The following is an 18,118-nucleotide window of genomic DNA, read 5'->3' as shown; positions in this document are numbered from 1 at the left end:
ACGACTGAAATGCAGATTCTGTGGCGGGTTTCTTGGATCGCAGCAAATCACTCAGATCTGCGTTTTGCTTGTATTCTTTGAACTCGACCGCTGTCACCTGGGAATCGGCAATCTTTGAGCCCTTCTGAAAGCACTCTTCTGCCTTTTTCCGATCACCGGTGACAGTGATCACTCCTTTGGGGCCGGGCATCTTCAATTTGAGGTACACGTAACATGGTCGAGCCATGAACCGTGCATAAGCTGGTCTCCCCAAAATGGCATGATATGCACTCTGAAAATCCACGACCTCAAACGTCAACTTCTCTTTGCGAAAATGTTTCGAATCACCAAACACCACGTCTAGAGCTATTTGGCAGAGTGACTCGGCTTTCTTTCCTGGTATAACTCCATGAAAGCTCATGTTACTGGTGCTCAGTCGGGACATCGGAATGCCCATTCCTTTCAGCGTGTCTGCATACAACAAATTCAGCCCACTACCACCGTCCATCAACACTTTTGTCAGTCGAGTGCATTCGACAACTGGATCGACCACCAAAGCTTGCCTCCCAGGGGTGGCAATATGAGTCGGGTGATCAGATTGGTCGAATGTGATGGGTGTTTGGGACCATCTCAGATAATTTGCTTTTGCTGGGGCGACCATGTTCACCTCTCGATTATTGACATTCAATCGACTCTTGCTTTCCACATCTGCAAAGATCATCAGAGTGGAGTTGATATGTGGATATCCTTCCTCACTGTCCTCCTTGTCTGCGGGCTTGTCCGACTCCTTCTCCTTGTCCTTAGACTGTTTTCCCTGAAACTGCTGGATCAGGAGTCGACATTGGCGAGTGGTATGCTTCGGGTAGATGATATTCCCCTCTTCGTCTTTCTTCGTGTGGATGTGACACGGCATATCCATCACGTCGTTCCCTTCCTTATCCTTTACCTTCTTAGGGTTCCAGGATCCTTTTGGTTTCCCTTTAAACTTTCCCTGAGCCACGGTCAGAGCCTCTCCAGGAGCTGCCGGTTCAGCCTTCCGCTTCTGTTTCCGACTGGTGTTTCCCTTTTCCGACTGACTCGGCTTGTGCTTGCCGCTTCGGAGTCGGTCTTCTTCTTCGCCGTTGGCGTACTTGGTAGCAATCTCCATCATCCGACTCAAGGTCATGTCACCGGTTCGACCAAATTTCAAACTCAATTCTCTATTCTTGACACCATCCTTAAAGGCGCAGACTGCCTGATGATCAGACACATTCTCCACAGTATGGTGCAAAGTGATCCATCTCTGAATATACTCCCTGAGAGTCTCATTGTTCTTCTGCACGCAGACTTGCAGCTCCGTCAATCCAGCCGGTCGCTTGCAAGTTCCTTCAAACGTTCTGATGAACACTCGGGACAGATCTTCCCAAGTGTAAATGCTGCTAGGAGGTAATTGAGTCAACCATGCCCTGGCAGAACCTTCCAGCATGAGGGGCAAATGCTTCATGGCCACCTCGTCGTTCCCACCACCAATCTGAACCGCCACTCGGTAGTCTTCAAGCCAAGTTTCAGGCTTAGACTCACCAGTGAACTTGCTGACTCTTGTTGCCAACCTGAAATTGGGAGGGATAACTGCGGCTCTGATAGCTCTGCTGAAACATTCAGGACCAGAAACATGCAATCGACTGCTTGTGGGCGCATCTCTGTCGAGTCCACCTCGATGGGCTCTGTTCCGGTCGACTAAGCCTTGCACGATAATGGATCGCGCATCAAAGCCTGGTTCTCTGGGGTCGACTGGAACTCTTCGCCCCGCACTGAGCTGACGTCTGTCATCTTGCTGCCGAGGAGCGTAAGACCCACCCCTCGGAGGGGAATTGGGCACTCGACGCCTATCATCTCGGTCGAGTCGGTCACCATATTGGTCTCGCCGATTCTCGCGCCCTTCACGCCGCGGAGGCGATCTGGGGCTGTGAGCCGACTGAACCGTATTTGCAGCGACAGATCGACTGTGAATTCTGTTGCGCGACTGCGACACGGCCGAATTCTGATCTCCTGCTGCCCGGAGCAGATCCCTGATCTGCATCAAGCCTCTGCCAGCTTCCGACTGAGAGGGCTGGATGGGCTCTGCTATACGGGTCGCAGCTGCTAAATTCTGGATTGGGGTTCGATATACCTGAGTCGGCGGGAAGAGTTGACGTCGACTGGTGTCGGGAACTCGTTGCCGCGCGCGCTCGTCGAGTGCTCGCTGAAGATTCTCCAGTCAAGTGCGTTCGGCCAAATTGGCTAAACGAGCCTCCTCCAAGGCGCGAGCCTCGGGGGTTTCTCCTGCGATGGGAGTACGCAGGACATCCACGTTCCTGCGGTGAAGTTCCTCTCTTTGCAGAGAGTCGAGTGGCTCGGGCTGGTACTCTTCATGGTCTCGTGCGGGGTCGCCTCCGTCGCCTGCCCCACCATCACGGGCGAAGCCAGGGGGACTGCAGGGCCCGTCGACCATCAGGATTTCCGTCGCTGGATCACTGCTATCGCACTCGGATGCAGTCTCTACGGAGCCAGTCGACAGATCGAACAGGCCGTAGAGAGATTCGTCGGGCTCGATTGCCACAACTTGGGTGGTGGCTGTCTGGCGAGCCACCGCGTGCCTCACCCACCGCTGAAACCTCGACCGGCCCGAGCGCTTGCGCTGGCGGGAGACCGGGAGGGTGGTCGATGGGGGAGTCGACCGATACGGAGTCGACGGTTGCCGCAGCAGAACGCCGCGGACACATGCGCGAAAATGCGTCGCACCGCGGACGGGGAGCGCATCGACGTCGAGTGGAGCCTCCTGGAGCCAGGCGGAGTCGTCGGCGACGAAGGTGAGAGCACCGAGACGGATCTCTCGACCCTCAACCAAAACTCCAGCAGTCATCATGATGAAAGTACTCGGAAGAACCGCAACTTCTCCACAAAATCGCTAAAACACCTGCCCCACGGTGGGCGCCAACTGTCGTAGTTCTAAGTCTGACAGTAGAGTGGGGGGTAGGTATGGAGAGGCAAGGTCCTAGCTATGGAGAGGTTGTAAACACAAGAGATGTACGAGTTCAGGCCCTTCTCGGAGGAAGTAAAAGCCCTACGTCTCGGAGCCCGGAGGCGGTCGAGTGGATTATGTGTATATGAATTACAGGATGCCGAACCCTTCTGCCTGTGGAGGGGGGTGGCTTATATAGAGTGCGCCAAGACCCCAGCCAACCCACGTAATGAAGGGTTTAAGGTGTATTTAGTCCGGGGCGTTACTGGTAACGTCCCACATAAAGTGTCTTAACTATCATAAAATCTACTTAACTACAGGCCGTTGCAGTGCAGAGTGCCTTTTGACCTCCTGGTAGTCGAGTGAGTCTTCGCGGTCGAGTCCTTCAAGTCAGTCGAGTGAGTCCCTCGTTGGTCGACTGGAAGGTGACCTCTTCTAAGGGTGTCCTTGGGCAGGGTACTTAGATCAGGTCTGTGACCCTACCCTAGGTACATGACCCCATCACCCCCCCTCCATGTTGGTTGGCTTTGGGGAAACGTTACCCGGTTGGGATCCCGCGATTTGTCTTTCGTTCCTTCAATATGTCCGAAATCCACATTTGCTTCACTGCAACATGCCCCAACTAAGTCCAACGGTCTGCTGCAAATTTTGCGCTCATACTGCAAAATATTCTTGACATTATATTTCTCGCGAATAATTTTGCATGTTATTGGAAATGTTGATTTACATGTTGCAGCATATTTTTACCAAGTGGTCAGCGTGGTAACCTACCAGCAACAAAAAATTAGCATATGTTGCCATGCATGATTCTTCTGGGCCTTCATTAGGAGATTGGTTAGTACAATCTTTGACAGGAAAATAATGCTACAGTATTGATTTGTTTGGAATGCTTCAATGTTTTTGGTACGTGCTTTGACATGCCAGGGGAAAAAATAAATAATATCTAGACTCCTCTCTCCGTCTCTACTCTCTTTACCGGTTTAATTAACTTTCATTTGCCTCCACTAAGATACTATATTGTTGGCGAAGAAATATCGATCAGATCCGGCCAAGATTCGTTTCCATATACGAAACTGCTATCTCTTCTCCCGCTCAAAGAAAAAAAAAGAACTGCTAACTCCTCTCTCTCTCTCTCTCCCCCTCCCCCCTCTCTCTCTCTGCCACGCTGTCAAATTAACAGAAAATAACCCGCAAAAAAAGATTAACAGAAGGTGATCACGTCTAAACTGCACGGTACGGTAGTCTCTCTCTCTCTCTCTTAAATTAACAGCAGGTGATCCCGTTTAAACCGCACGATACTCTCTCTCTCTCTACCGTACTGTCAAACCGTTTAAACCGTGCGGAAGTCTCTCTCTCCTTCTATCTCTCTGCCACGCTGCGCTGTCAAAAAAAATCAACAGCAGGTGAATCCCCTTTAAACCGCGTAACAAACTGGATCCATCCCAGCCCCGCCACCCATCGTCTCCGAAGCAGACTCCCGTCCCCTTCCCGCCGCGATCCCCCGCTCGCAGCCGCGCGCGCCACGGAAGCCCCGCTGGCGTAAACCCTACCGACTCCAACTCTATCTCTACTTCTCCACCCCGTCTCGGCCTCCCGCCGCGCCTTGCCGCCGCCGAACGGAGCTACCCCTCACCCAAGCCGTCGCTCTCCATATAAGGCACCCCACTTTCCCTCTATCTCCCTCCACCCACAAGCGAAGCGCAGACCCCACCCAGGCCACAACACAAGCCAAGCCCTAAACTCTCGAGCGCAGCGTGCGATTCCAAAACCCTAGCTTCTCGCTCTCTCTCCTCGTTGCCAGTCGATCGATCTACCATCTGGTTTCCTTCCATGGCCGGCTCCGCGGATGATGATCGCCCGGCCCAGCCGCCGCGCCGGCGCCGGGACATCGAGGAGGGCAAGGTCGCCTCCGGCTACTACACGGGCTCCGACACCGACACCGACGACAAGGACGCGCGCTACTTCCTCCATCCACTGCCCCTCAACGACCACCGCCAGCACCAGATGGTCACGGTCGCCCGCCCCGGCCCCGGCCCTGTCCCGGAGGACGTGGTCAGCGCCGGGTCAAGAAGATCAAGATCGACTACCCGGCGCTCGTCGCCGTCGTCCTCGCTCGGCTCCGACGGGACCATCAGCGACGACGGCCACACCAGCGGCGACACTGCTTCCGCCACCGCGTTATTCCCGGCCTGCCCCGTCTGCCACAGGCATTTCCACAGCTCCAAGGCCGTCCATGGCCACATGAGGGTCCACGCGCAGGCCCAGCCCAAGGAGGAGGCGAAGGCCTCTGCTACGGTCAGCGCCGTGGACGAGGCGGCTGACTCCGTGTCCGTGTCCATAGCCTATGTCGTCGAGGAGCCCAAGACCCCGGACGACCCGATGACCGTGGAGGTGCCGAGCAGCGATCAGGTCCTCGCCGGCAGCGGCAGCAGCAGGAGGTCCAGCAGCGTGGAGCCCACTCAGAGTGCTACTGATCTTTCCATGGCCATCGTGGTGGCAGAGGCAGCAGCACCCGCCGCTGCACCCAATCAAGTCGACAGCACCCCAACGCCTCCTGCACATCGGCAAGACCCCGTCCCACCGCCGGTCGCACCAGCACCAGAGCCAGCCGCCGTCTACCTCCACCCGCCCGCCGCCGCACAGCAGCATGCTGCCGCTGTCCCACCGCTGGCCTTCCACTGGCCGCTGCACCAGGACCTGGCCGCCCCGCGTGGATTCTCGTGCAAGGAGTGCAACCGGTGGTTCGAGACGCACCAGGGGCTGGGCGGACACGTCGCCGGCCACAAGAACCGGAGGATCGCGGCGGCCGCCGCTGCAGCCATAGCAGCGGGGGTCGACCCCATAGCAGCAGGCGCGCCTAGGCCGGAGAAGCTCCACACCTGCAAGGTCTGCGGCGAAGTGTACACCAGCGGCGTCCAGCTAGGTGGGCACATGAGGAAGCACTACACGGGCAAGCCCATCGTGCCGAGGAAACGGGCGCGCCTCCTCTTACCCCCGGACGTCATCGCGGTCGCGATCCCCGGGCTGTCGCCTGCCATGGAAGCGCCCGTTGTGGCGCCGGCGGTGCAGCCCCCGCAAGTGCCGGTGGTGCCGGCGGGATGCCTGAGGCTCTTCGGCGTGACCATCATGCAGGAGGCGAAGAAAGAGGAGGAAGCCCCCGTCGACGAGAAGCAGTGATCGATGATACAGCAAGCATACAGATTGATAGAGAGTATTCTGATGTGCTACGATCGTGGTATTAACACTATTAGGCATCATACGTGTGTAAATGTTAGTAGATTGGTACCATTAGAAGGTTTATTAGGTCTAAAGTTGTGCAATAGTTTGATCGATACGTGCTTGAAGTTGGATAAATGTGTCTTGATTGCACGCTTTGTTCATCCACCTTTAACGATTACAAGGATGAACACTGCACATCACACTCGTCTGATCAGCTTTCACAGCTTTCTTTTGCAACGAAAAAGTAGCAAAGCGCGGTTGCAGAAAATTTAATCGGAAAAGATCCTAACAGAAGCACATGCAAAAAAGTGGAAGTGCATGCATGCACAAACGGCAACGCCAAATGCTAAATCAACACCTGGAAAAGGCGCAGTTTCTAAAATAAACTTCACTCTATTAGATTAATCTGTTGATAAGTTATGTCAAATATGTCCAGTCTGAACAGCTATAAATAAAATCTTACAGAAATCTGCACTCACGTGATGTACACTGTACACACACACTAGCTATGCCGTTGTACCACACAAACAGAGTGACGAGCGTATGCGCCCATTGACACGTGCACCAGCATGCATGTTACTCCAAGAGAAGTTTTAGCTACACAATGACACAACCGTAGCACTTGTGCTACATCAGTCTTGGACGAATTTCTTATTGCAGCCATAAATTGTCAGAGATTTTTTATTTTTTTCTCATTATATACAAGTTTAGACCAGACGGCGGTGCAGGAAAAAAATAACAATCAGAGGATTATGGGTCGCCGAATCTCACTACCATTTCATGCCATTTTTCACCGCAAAAAAAATGTATCTCATTTCGTCAAAAACAAATAATTTAGCAGCGAAGATTAAAAGCACAAAAAAAAATCTGCATCTTGTTTAAAACTCGTGTTTATTGTCCAAGAAGCAACAATTCATTGACTCGATCAGTACTACCTTATACGTAATCTTACCCCATGGGAACTGATCAGCTTTATTCACTCAACCACATCCAGAGATTACAGTTGTAAGAGAGGGTTTTTTTGGAGAAAGGTTTCTTTGGGAAAAAGTTCCACTTTATTCATAATCTTTTTTTAGGGGGACTTTATTCATCATCTGTCATGGCTGTATAGAGAACACCAGAAGTAACAAAATTATAACCAGAAGAGGGTTTGAGCCCCGGGGCCTAGATCTAATGGTGGTTGTGACGGTCATTGGGTGCAGGGGGTTGGCAAGTGTTGGGCAGGGGATGATGGTCATGGTCTGAACGTTATTGACTCGGGCGAGAGGAGGTGGTACTGTATTGGGCTAGGCCCTTTATTCCGGTGTGGTAGACAAAGGTTATGCCCGAGGGCATTAGCTTCTTTCGTGAAGGCGTTGTCAAGGTGGAATGCTCTTTTCTTCGTCTGAGATGGCAACTCCGGGGGAAACCTCCGACCCTCTAGAGGGTCAGAGATGATGATGTCAGTGCAGAGCTCCTCTTGGGGCATCATCTTTTGAGTGCTACCAGTTGAAGGGACCAGTGGTCGGAGGTGGCTGGTGTTGTTGGTGTTGGGAAGATGCGATCCGAGTTCTCAATCTCATGTTGGCAAGTCTGGCGTTTGCTTCTGAAGCCGGGTTAGCTAGTCTGATCCTTCTCGGATTAGCCCGCTCCCATACAACACTCCTTCCTCTCTTTTGGGGGTGTTGTCGGATGGCAACCAGATGAATAAAGCTCAAGGCTCGTCGCAAGACCTCCCTCGCCTCGTCGAGCCTTTCTCATCTTTGAAGTTGAGTTCCTTCTCTTCTAGGGTCTGGTGTCGCTGTGGTGCTAGTGTGATGTTCTTGTATGTTGTTGTGGGTTTGTGTGCTCAGCCTAGCATTTGTAATGTGTCTTCTTCATCATCAATTAAATGCAACGTAGTTGCTTTTCTAATTCTAAAAATAATGTTGCCCGGCCTTGGGGAAAAGGTGCCCAGGGGTGCCTAGTGTCGGGATTGGCATAGATTCCTTCGATATATAAACACCTACATTCGGTTTGTTGCAATCACACGGGGTTACATGCCCCGATGAGTCCGAAGGTGTGTGGCAGATGTTTTACTCATGCCACCAAATATTTTTCATGTTATCTATTTTGCTAATTATTCTTCATGTCACTGGAAACATTGATTCACATGTCGCAGCATATATGTTGCAACGATTCCTCTCGGTGACTTTGTTGTGACTAGTGGAGATTTCTTACTTTTCCTTGCACGAAAAATAATGCTAGTGCGTTGATTTATTTGGAATGCTTCGAAGTTTTTGGTACACGCTTTTTTTCCGTTCGTGAGATTTTTTTTTTGAACTTATGTGAGATTTTTTTGGTATATGCTATAACGGGAGACAAAAAAATGCAAATTAAATGCACCGTTCTAGCTAGACTCCTCTTTCTCTTTGCTCTCTCTCTCTCTCTCTCTCTCTCTCTCTATACTCTCTATACCGGCCCGTTTAACTTTCCTTTGCCTCCACTTGGAGATGGGGGAACACCTAAAAGAAAACTTGGAGATGGGGGATATATCTTCGTGGCCACGAAATGTCGATCGGAGATCCGGCCAAGATTTGCTTGCATATTCGACTACTACTACCAATTTTCTCCATCTCTCTCTAGTGCCACGCTGTCAAATTAACAGAAAGTGATTCCGTTTAAACCGTATGGAGGGTATGGTAGAATCTATCTCCCTCTCTCTGCGGCGCTGTGCTGTCAAATTAACAGCAAGTGAATCCCGGGCCGTTTAAACCGCGCGGCAGTAACTTCCAAAAAAAAAACGCGCGGCATGCAGTCTCTCTCTTTCTCTCTCTGCAGCAGGTGAATCCCGTTTAAACCGCGCGCGAGTCTCCTCTCTCTCTCCCTCTCCTTCCGCCTAACATACTCGATCGATCCCTGCCGCCATCGATCGTCTCCCAAGCGGACTCCCGCCCCCTTCCCTCCCGCCGCGATCGTCCACCACTCGTAGCCGCGCGCGCCACGGAACCCTACCCCGTCTCGGCATTGCACTGCGCCTTGCCGCCGCAGATCCATCGGATCCATCTACCCCTTCCTCTCCGTATAAGGGAGCCTACTCCTCCTCCCCACCCACAAGCAAAGCCCCCCACAACACAAGCAAAGCCCTAACTCTCGAGCGTAGCGTAGCGACGCCAAACCCTAGCTTCCCTCGTTCTCTCTCCCTCACTGCTGATCGATCGATCGATCAACCGATCTGGTTTCCTTCCATGGCCGGCTCCGCTCATGATGATCGCCTAGGCCAGTCGGGGCGCTGGCGCCGCGAGATCGAGGAGGGCGAGGTCGTCGACTCCGGCTACTACACCGGCTCCGACACCGACACCGACGACGAGGACGCGCGCTACTACCTCCACCCACTGCCCCTCCACGACCACCGCGACCGCCAGCGGATGGTCACCGTCGCGCGGCCCGGCCCTGTCCCTGTCGTGGAGGACGTGCACGTGGTCGGCGGCAGCGGCAGCGCCGGGTCAAGATCAAGAACAAGAAGATCAAGATCAAAATCGACGACTACCCGCGCTTTGTCCCCCACATCTTCGCTCGGCTCCGACGGGACCATCAGCGACGCCGCCGCCGGCGATGCTGCTGGTGCCACCGCGTTATTCCCCGCCTGTCCCGTCTGCCACAGGCAGTTCCACAACTCCAAGGCCGTGCATGGCCACATGAGGGTCCACGCGCAGGCGGTTAGCGCCGTGGACGACCCCGTTTCCGTGTCCATGGCCTATGTCGTCGCGGAGCCCAAGACCCCAGACGACCCGATGACCGTCGAGCTGGCGAGCAGCAGCAGCGCCACCGTGGAACCCAGTCAGAGTGCTGCTGGTCTTTCCATGGCCATCGTGGTGGCAGAGGCAGCAGCACCCGCCGCTGCACCCAAGCAAGTCGACATCACCCTGACGCCTCCTGCACAGAAGCAAGATCCAGTTCCACGGCCGGCCGTACCAGCACCAGAGCCAGCCGCCTTCTACCTCCACCCGCCCGCCCCCGCACAGCAGCATGTCGCCGCCGTCTCACCACAGGCCTTCCACTGGCCACCGCACATCATCCAGCACAAGGACCCGGCCACCCGGCATGGATTCTCGTGCAAGGAGTGCAACCAGTGGTTCGAGACGCACTAGGGGCTGGGCGGACACGTCGCCGGCCACAAGAACCGGAGGATCGCGGCGGCCGCCGCGGCAGCCATAGCAGCGGGGGTCGACCCCATGGAGCACGCCGCGGGCGGGCCTAGGCCGGAGAGGCTCCACCCCTGCAAGGTTTGCGGCGAGGTTTACACCAGCGGCGTCCGGCTAAGTGGCCACATGAGAAAGCACTACAATGGCAAGCCCATCGTGCCGAGGAAGCGGACGCGCCTCCTCCTTCCCCCGGACGCCATGGAGCTCGCGATCCCCAGGTCGGCGCCTGCCATGGAAGTGCCCGTTGTGGCGGCGCAGCTCCCGCAGGCGCCGGTAGTGCCGGCGGGCTGCCTGAGGCTCTTCGGCGTGACCATCATGCAGCAGGCGAAGGAGGAGGAGCTCCAGCCCCCCGGACAAGCAGTGATCGACGATGATACGACAGTACCACACGCAGTTTGATATCGAGTATATATATATGAGAGTATTTTGATGTGCTTCTATCGAGTTACGGTACACTACTAGTCATGATAATTATAAATTTTACGAGATTGCTACCATTAGAAGATGATTAGGTCAGAAACATCTCAGGAGAAGTCCAAAGTTGTGTACTAGTTTGATCGATACGTTTTTTTTAACAGATCAATACGTGCTTGAATTTGGACTCTTTGTTCATCAAAGTTTTAAGCATTAGAGCATCTCCAACAGGCGCCGAACGCGGCGCGCGCAAAAAACAGCTTTAGCGCACGCCCATCGCCTGGTTTGGCGCGGCGTGCAACGACCGCTCCAGCAGCCGCGCTAAAATGCAGCGCGCGCGCGCCGCTCCAGCAGCGTGCAAAAAATGCAGCGCGCGCTCATTCTACAAACTAGAAATGTAGGCATTGGAAGCATAAAAAAACTAGATAGATTGCATAGATTTTAAACGATACAAAGGTATTTTACATCGGAAACATAGATTGCATAATAATAAAAACGACAAAAGATAAAAAACGAGATAGATTGCATAAAAAAACTACTCTAAATCGCTATCATCATCACCATTATCATCCTCGGCGGTGTCGTCCGAGGTATCTAGCCAGATGTCCAGCCACCGATCATCGTCCGGCGTGAAGAACGACTGCCCACCTGCTGCAACGAGATCGGGCGGCCTCGCGTGCCGTCCCGTAGGTGCCGAGGCCGAGCCGGAGATCGCCGGAGCGTATCTCCGAGTAGTAGCTGCCGTTGGGGCGCAGGTGGACGCCGCGGTAGCCGGACGCTCCTCGGCGGCGCGGCGGCATGGCGGCGCGGCGGTGGCAGGGCGCTGGAGCTGTGGAGGCGCGTCGGTGGCAGAGAGGAAGAGGAAGAGGAGAAGAGGAGGTGTGGAGAAGGCGCGTGGCGCGCGCCGCACTTTATAGACGCGCCGGAAGCGGTGCGCAAAAAATGGCGCGCGAGCTGGCGCCTTTTCGCGCGCGCGCGCAAACGGTTCCCGCGCGCGCGAGTTTCCCGCCGCCGCCGGAGTGCGGCAAAACGCACCGCGCGCGCTAAAAGCTGGGTTTACCGCGCGCGCGTCGTTTGGCGCGGCCATTGGAGATGCTCTTAAGAAAGCAAGGCCTAAATGTTTTAGGGCGCCACACCGCACACCACATACACCCACGCTCATCTTGATCGATCAGTTTTTTTTCTGAACAAAAAAGGCACAAAGTGCGGTTGCAGAAAATTTAATTCGGAAAAGATTCTAACAAAAGCTCACGCAGAAAGTGGAAGTGCATGCATGCACAAAGGTACAATTTTTTTATTCAAGAAAAAAATAAACTTCACTCTATATTGGATTAATTAATCTGTTGATAAGTTATATGTCGAAAATGTCCAGTCGTCTGAGCAGCTATAAGTAAACTGTTAGACAAATATGCACTCATGTGATGTACAAACACACACACAATTGTACCCCACAAACAGAGTGAGGAGCATGCGTGCCGCGTGCGCCCCTTGACACGTGCAGCAGCATGCATGTTACTGCAACAGAAGTTTTAGCTACTCTCCCCGGTCCAAACTAATGGTCGCAGCTTTAGTATAACTTCATATTGGAGGCAGTAAATCAGTCTTGTTAGAATTCCTGCTTGGAGTCAACCATACCACTTGTGCAACATCTCTTGTTAGAATTCCTGCTTGGAGTGAATGAATGCTCAAATATTTTGCATCTTTTCTCACTACAGAAGTTCAGACCCAGACGACGGTCCAGGAAAAAAAACCTAATACTTAGAGGAACACGGGTCGCCGAATCTCACAACTATTTGCATCTCATTTCGTCGAAAACAAATAATTTAGCAGCAAGGGTTAAAAACACACAAATAACCTGTGTCTCGTTCACGCCACATGTTTATTGCCCAAGTAGCAACATATTATTGACTCGATCATTACTCTCTTGTACAACCTGACAGTCCAACGACCCCACAAACTATGGCCGCTGGGGCCTGGGATCCAAACCACAAGCCAGCAGAAACCCGGAGACGCCTTTGCTCAATCGATAATGATGTGAAGCATGACAGGGTTGGAGCTAATCCAAGCCTTTTGTTTACATTCTAATCATGTACACGGGGCTACCGAGGTCACGGCTTCCCAAGGAGAGACGGGCGGTAGAATGTGTGGCTCTGCGCCATCTCGATCCTCTCACGGGGGTCGTTCATGGTTTCGTCCCTCAGGGCTTGGAGGATGTCTCCCACTGGGAGCTCCCTGCAGATTCCAAACAGAAGAGTAGCGTAAGACAGAATCCTGATTCCGATCAGTTGGCAGAAAGGCTCCTTGGCAAAAGCTGATGGTTGATCATGTATTGATACTGTTCATTGTGATGGTTTCACAAATTTGCTCATGGAAAATCAGAGTAAAATGTAATACTCCCTCCGATCCATATTAATTGACGCTAACTTAATACTCCCTCTATAAACAAATATAAGAGCGTTTAGATCACTACTTTAGTGATCTAAACGCTCTTATATTTCTTTACGGAGGGAGTACAACTGTAGTACAAAGTTGTACTAAGTCAGCATCAATTAATTTGGATCGGAGGGAGTAGCAAAACAGAGTATATTTGGCTGTAAGCAAAGGGAAAAAGCATGGCCTCGAATGGGCAAACAACTTTTGATTTGATTTACAGTGTACTTCCTGCAAGTATGCATCGTTGACTCTATCTTGATAAACTGCTGGACCTACACTGAGTTCATGTATCAATGTGTTATTGTCTTGTTAGCAGTTAACGGTATTTCTAGTTATGCTGGCAAGTGACAACTAGAAGCGGCAATGGATTGGACAAGTAAGAAGGGGCATAATTTGCAGTTGAACTATGTTTCAAGCTGTCAAAGCACTCTGTACATAGTCAAAGTAAGCAGAACAAGCCATATGGAGAATGGTAATAGAGATATCACAGACCTTTTTATCAGAATTCTATAAAGCCTCTTCAGAATTGGGCACAGTTCAGCAGGAGCAACTTGCTTGTTTTCCTCTGGGTGTAGCACACTTAAGCTGGGTTGACTGAGCAGCTCATAAAATGCACCAACAGCAGAAATACCCTGTCCAATGAAATACACAGAGCTTATACTCAGTTAGTGCATGCCATGCAAAACGCTAAAGCGAACCAACAACTCCCAAGCAAAATGGGAACCATTATAGATGACAGGGATTATCAAAATAACTACATAGCAAGAATATCCAGAGGGTTTAATATCTTTTCTAGGTTTTACTTTTCGATATTATTATTCAGACAAGCTCAGCAATCAGAGAAACTTCTGGAAGAAAAGAAAAGAACACTGCTATGACATAACCTGAATCATCCCCTTTCCCTTGATACTGTCACCCATATCGAGCCTGAGTTCTCCCTTCGCTAGCATTTGCCCGTACCATGCATTGCGACCTTTCAGGAGAGTGACGTAAGTATCAGCCAACAGAGGGCCAGCAAGTTTCTCTGGCTGTTCTGTCAGTAGATGGGTAATGAATATCATCTCCGACGTGCAGTGAGCAAAATAAACTGATTTGCTTGTTGCACTCTCGTTTGTTAAAGCTGCCACCATTCCTGAAACAGAGAACAGAAGGTTCTGCTTGAACTGGAAACATAGCACATGGTAGCAAATACCTTGCCACGAAAGAAAGCAAAAACTTCCTTTAAGGCAAGAAAAGGCAAATAACTAAACATCAGTGGGTATCCTAGAATAATAGTGAGACAAGTGTTTAAATTGCCATGGAGCTTCTCAGCTTAGATGTTCTTTCTGTACAATATCAGGACATATACTTTTTGACAATAATGAAACGAGGTTGCTTCCTGTGATTTCAAAAGCTAGCCTGTTCAGATTCAGACACTACTGACACAACAGATCACGTTGATCATTAAACAGACCAAGCAAACTCACACATATCTATGCCTTCTTTAATAATTGAGTAACATATAAGGTAGGAACCGTAAAAGCCAAAATTAACAAATACTCCCTCCGTCCTAAAATAAGTGTCTCAACTTTGTACTAGCTCTAGTATAAATTTGTACTAAGTTCAAGACACTTATTTTGGAACGGAGGGAGTATAATGACAATATATTAATTTCCTTATTTGGGTGAGCAAAATTTTAATATTTGAAGAAGAAAAAAAGACGCTTACCAGCACCAATAGCATATACGTTCTTCAGTCCGCCCATAACCTCATGAGTGACAATGTCACTGTTATCCCAAACAATGAAATGTGGTTGCCTCAAAAACTTAGCGAGAGGTTTCCTCCACTTGGTGGATCCGCAGATTCGAGCATTTGCATATTCTTTGTTATAAATTTCTGAGGCGATGTTTGGGCCTCCAAGATAGAGTATATTCTCAGTTGGAACGCCAGCTGCAATTCATTTTAAAATATCAGATTTCGAGTAATTTAGATATATAAGGCAAGTAATGAACTCAGGCAATAAAATTTAATTATGTGAGACAGATGGGTACTTGTCAACATTAAAACATCTGTCGGCCAGGTCACAAGATGTGGATCACGTCATTATCATGGCGTATAGTGCTTTGGCGTTAGCTCTTCAAATCGAACAGGGTACATGATGTGATCGAGTATAAGAAATGGTAGGTGATGTATACCCAAGAGGTCACTATGCTAACTGCCATAATTAAGTATATGAGTCCAACAGTGCATGTCAAGATCAAAACGTCTTTCGACGAAATCAGAACATATAGCATACGCTATGAAATCACTCTTTGTAGCATACTCATGCTTAACATGAAAACTCACTCCAAATCCTAGATGTACAGTTTACGCTACTTTTGTATAAAATCAAGTTGGACATCAAATCCATCTCAGGTGAGTAACAAAAAGATAAGATCTGACATAATAAATCAGCAGAAAAATGCAACAGGAAAAGTCAACATCTGTTTTCATGCAAGCAAACTTCAAATGCAATAGGTTGATTTGATTGAGTAAACTGAAGGTTGGTGCATATCTACAAAGTGTCAAAGTCACTATGCTAAGTGCAATAATTATGCAGGTCATGGCAACAGAAAAGTACTAAATGTGTATTTGTTTTTTCCAACTGTAAATTGACAAATAATCAGACCAAAAGACTACAGCAGAATCTCATGTGCGGAAATTATTGCCATGAACTGCAGACAAAAATGTCAAACATTGCACAATACATTATCAAGCCGTAAGCTTGATTTTCCTTTGATCAGAAGTATTCCTTCATAAAGCTTTCACTCAAAAGTTGTTCTCCAGAAAGTTCTCTATTTTTCCCTCTCATCAAACAGTGAGTTGCAATCACCGCAGAAGAAAATAACTAATGCAAACACATTACTCTCTAACCAAATCAATTTCTCTCCCTCATGGATACCAAATGATTGCACGCTTCGATATAGATGAGAATATATGTGACGACAAAGACAGAGCAAGATAAATGCTTACCTGCGGAGCTGATCATTTGTGTAGGCGTGATGATACGAGGAATTGGGTCCAAGGAGGCTTCTATCCCCTTTGCAAGGGAAATGATGACCGGAACGCTGATCCGCTCCTTCCAATACTTGCTGAGCTCCTCAAACACCTCCCTCGTCTCAGTGGATGGCAGGCCATTCACCACAATGTCAGCATCCCAGACAGCTTCCTGCAGGTTGGTGACCACCTTCAACGGGCAGAGGGGCGTGTCGACCATGTTCAAGCAGAACCCATCCCTCAGAATCTCGTCGGCGTACAGAGTCCGGTCACCCAGCCGCGCCTCGACGTACTTGAGGTAGGCGCAGCGGCGGATGAGGCGCCTCAGCACGTCCTCCCGTGAGTTGATCACGTCGAACAGATGCTCGGCGGTGGACCGGTCCACCGCCCGCCCCGGCCGACGCCACACCCGTATCTGCACCTTCTCCCTGAAGTGGCCGTAGGCGTCCTGCAGGAGGGCTGCAAAGACGCTTCCCCAGGCGCCGGCGCCGATGCTGACGATCTTGAGCAGGTCGCCGTCGGACTTGCCGAGCAGCCGGCGCAGCTCGTCCAGCCGATCCTCGGTGCCGTTCGCGCCGTTCGCCGATCCATTGACGTGCACGCTCCCAACCATCTCTGATCTCTGCCTTGCAACCCGATCCAGAGAACAAAAAGGCCTGAAAGGTGTGTGCTCTGGTCGGCAATGGATCGAACACCTTAAGCGCAGGCCCGAGGTCGCGAGATCGCTCACCAACCTCGAACCTAACACTGCAATCCCCCGAAAAAGGTACAGGAGCTGGTCATCCACCGCCACCTACACTCATAGAAAGTGGAACGGTAATCAAACAGAAGCGGGACACTGCACCCCGGCGCAAGAATAAGTAAGCGGATGCGGATCGAGGCGAGCAGAGCAGGCCGGACGGGAGGCGTTTATGGCTGCACCCACCTCCAGCTCGAGGAACCCCGGGGCGGAGCTGGCCGGGCGGGAGGCAGCCGGCGCCGCGGTGAGGTGGCGGGACGGACGGATGGATAAGTGATGAAGTGGAGGTGGGGTGGGGTGGATGGAGGGAAGCTTGGGTTGGCTGGCGTTTTAGTAGACGGGGGAGGTGGGTGGCGGCATTGATGGGGGAGATGGGTGCCGCAGCCAACCATGCAGTGGCCGCCATTAATGAGTGGGGGAGGCGGGGCGCAACGGTGTCGCCGCTGCTTCCCGAGCTGCCCGTGCTCCTCTGTCCCGGGGGAGACGACGACTGAGTGTTCGTACAGAAAAAAAAAGATCAACTCCGGTAAACGGCACGTACAACTAAACTAATCATGGGCCGGGCCGCCCGGCCAGACGACCCGGCCCGAGCCTGGCCCAATAATACCAGGCAAGGCTGGGTCAGGCTTGCCGTTTGGGCTGGGTTAAGGCGCTGTTTTGCAGGTCCAAAACTGCATTCAGTCTGGGCTTCACTTTCTCAATATTTTGCGCCGGATCGTTGGGCTTTGGGGCAGTCAAAAAACATTGTTTCGGCCGGGCTTTTGGGCTTGTTTTCAGGCTGGGCTATGGCTTGAGAAAAGGGTCATTACTAGACTTCGAATCAGGCCCCGGCTTGTAGTCTAGGTGTTCGGGCTTCTTCAAGCTTGGCGCGTAAAGGGAACTATGAAGCATCGCCGGGCCATCGAAACCTCACGGGTGCTGCAACGTAGCATCGTCGGCCGACGGAACCTCACGGGTGCTGCAATGGAGCATCGCCGGCCGACGGAACCTCACGAATGCTGCAACGGAGCATCGTATGGCACCGGAACCTCACGGGTGCTGCAACCGAGCATCGCCAGCCGACGGAACCTCACGGATGCTGCAACGGAGCATCGCCTGACGCCGGAACCTCATGGGTGCTGGAACGGAGCATCGACGGCTGACGGAACCTCACGGGTGCTGCAACGGAGTATCATC

At 51.5% G+C, this 18,118-nt stretch overlaps 1 protein-coding gene across 1 annotated transcript; it reads right to left on the bottom strand.

Moving 5' to 3' along the window:
• Positions 1 to 12,538: 12,538 nt before the first annotated feature.
• On the bottom strand, positions 12,539 to 17,364 carry LOC119270389 (probable glycerol-3-phosphate dehydrogenase [NAD(+)] 1, cytosolic). Its single transcript, XM_037552395.1, has 6 exons — positions 17,129 to 17,364; positions 16,180 to 16,996; positions 14,896 to 15,117; positions 14,073 to 14,320; positions 13,681 to 13,820; positions 12,539 to 12,987 (listed from the first exon to the last, which is right to left on the bottom strand). Exons 2-6 carry the CDS (start codon positions 16,814 to 16,816, stop codon positions 12,864 to 12,866), a joined length of 1,371 nt encoding a protein of 456 aa, XP_037408292.1. The 5' UTR covers positions 16,817 to 16,996; positions 17,129 to 17,364; the 3' UTR covers positions 12,539 to 12,863.
• Positions 17,365 to 18,118: the final 754 nt, after the last annotated feature.

Source organism: Triticum dicoccoides, chromosome 3A (assembly GCF_002162155.2).
Source record: "Triticum dicoccoides isolate Atlit2015 ecotype Zavitan chromosome 3A, WEW_v2.0, whole genome shotgun sequence".
Taxonomy (NCBI): Eukaryota; Viridiplantae; Streptophyta; class Magnoliopsida; order Poales; family Poaceae; genus Triticum; species Triticum dicoccoides.
Note: the sequence above shows the minus strand (reverse complement) of the source record. Positions and strands in the feature narration are given on the sequence as shown.

Bases quoted from the DNA above. Each gene is read 5' to 3' on its own strand.
- LOC119270389 (XM_037552395.1), bottom strand. From the start codon at position 16,816: ATGGTTGGGAGCGTGCACGTCAATGGATCGGCGAACGGCGCGAACGGC. The intron at 14,321-14,895 runs GTAAGCGTCTTT...TCTCTGTTTCAG, and splicing joins CGTATATGCTATTGGTGCTG to GAATGGTGGCAGCTTTAACA. The intron at 13,821-14,072 runs GTTATGTCATAG...TTCATTGGACAG, and splicing joins AGGGAAAGGGGATGATTCAG to GGTATTTCTGCTGTTGGTGC.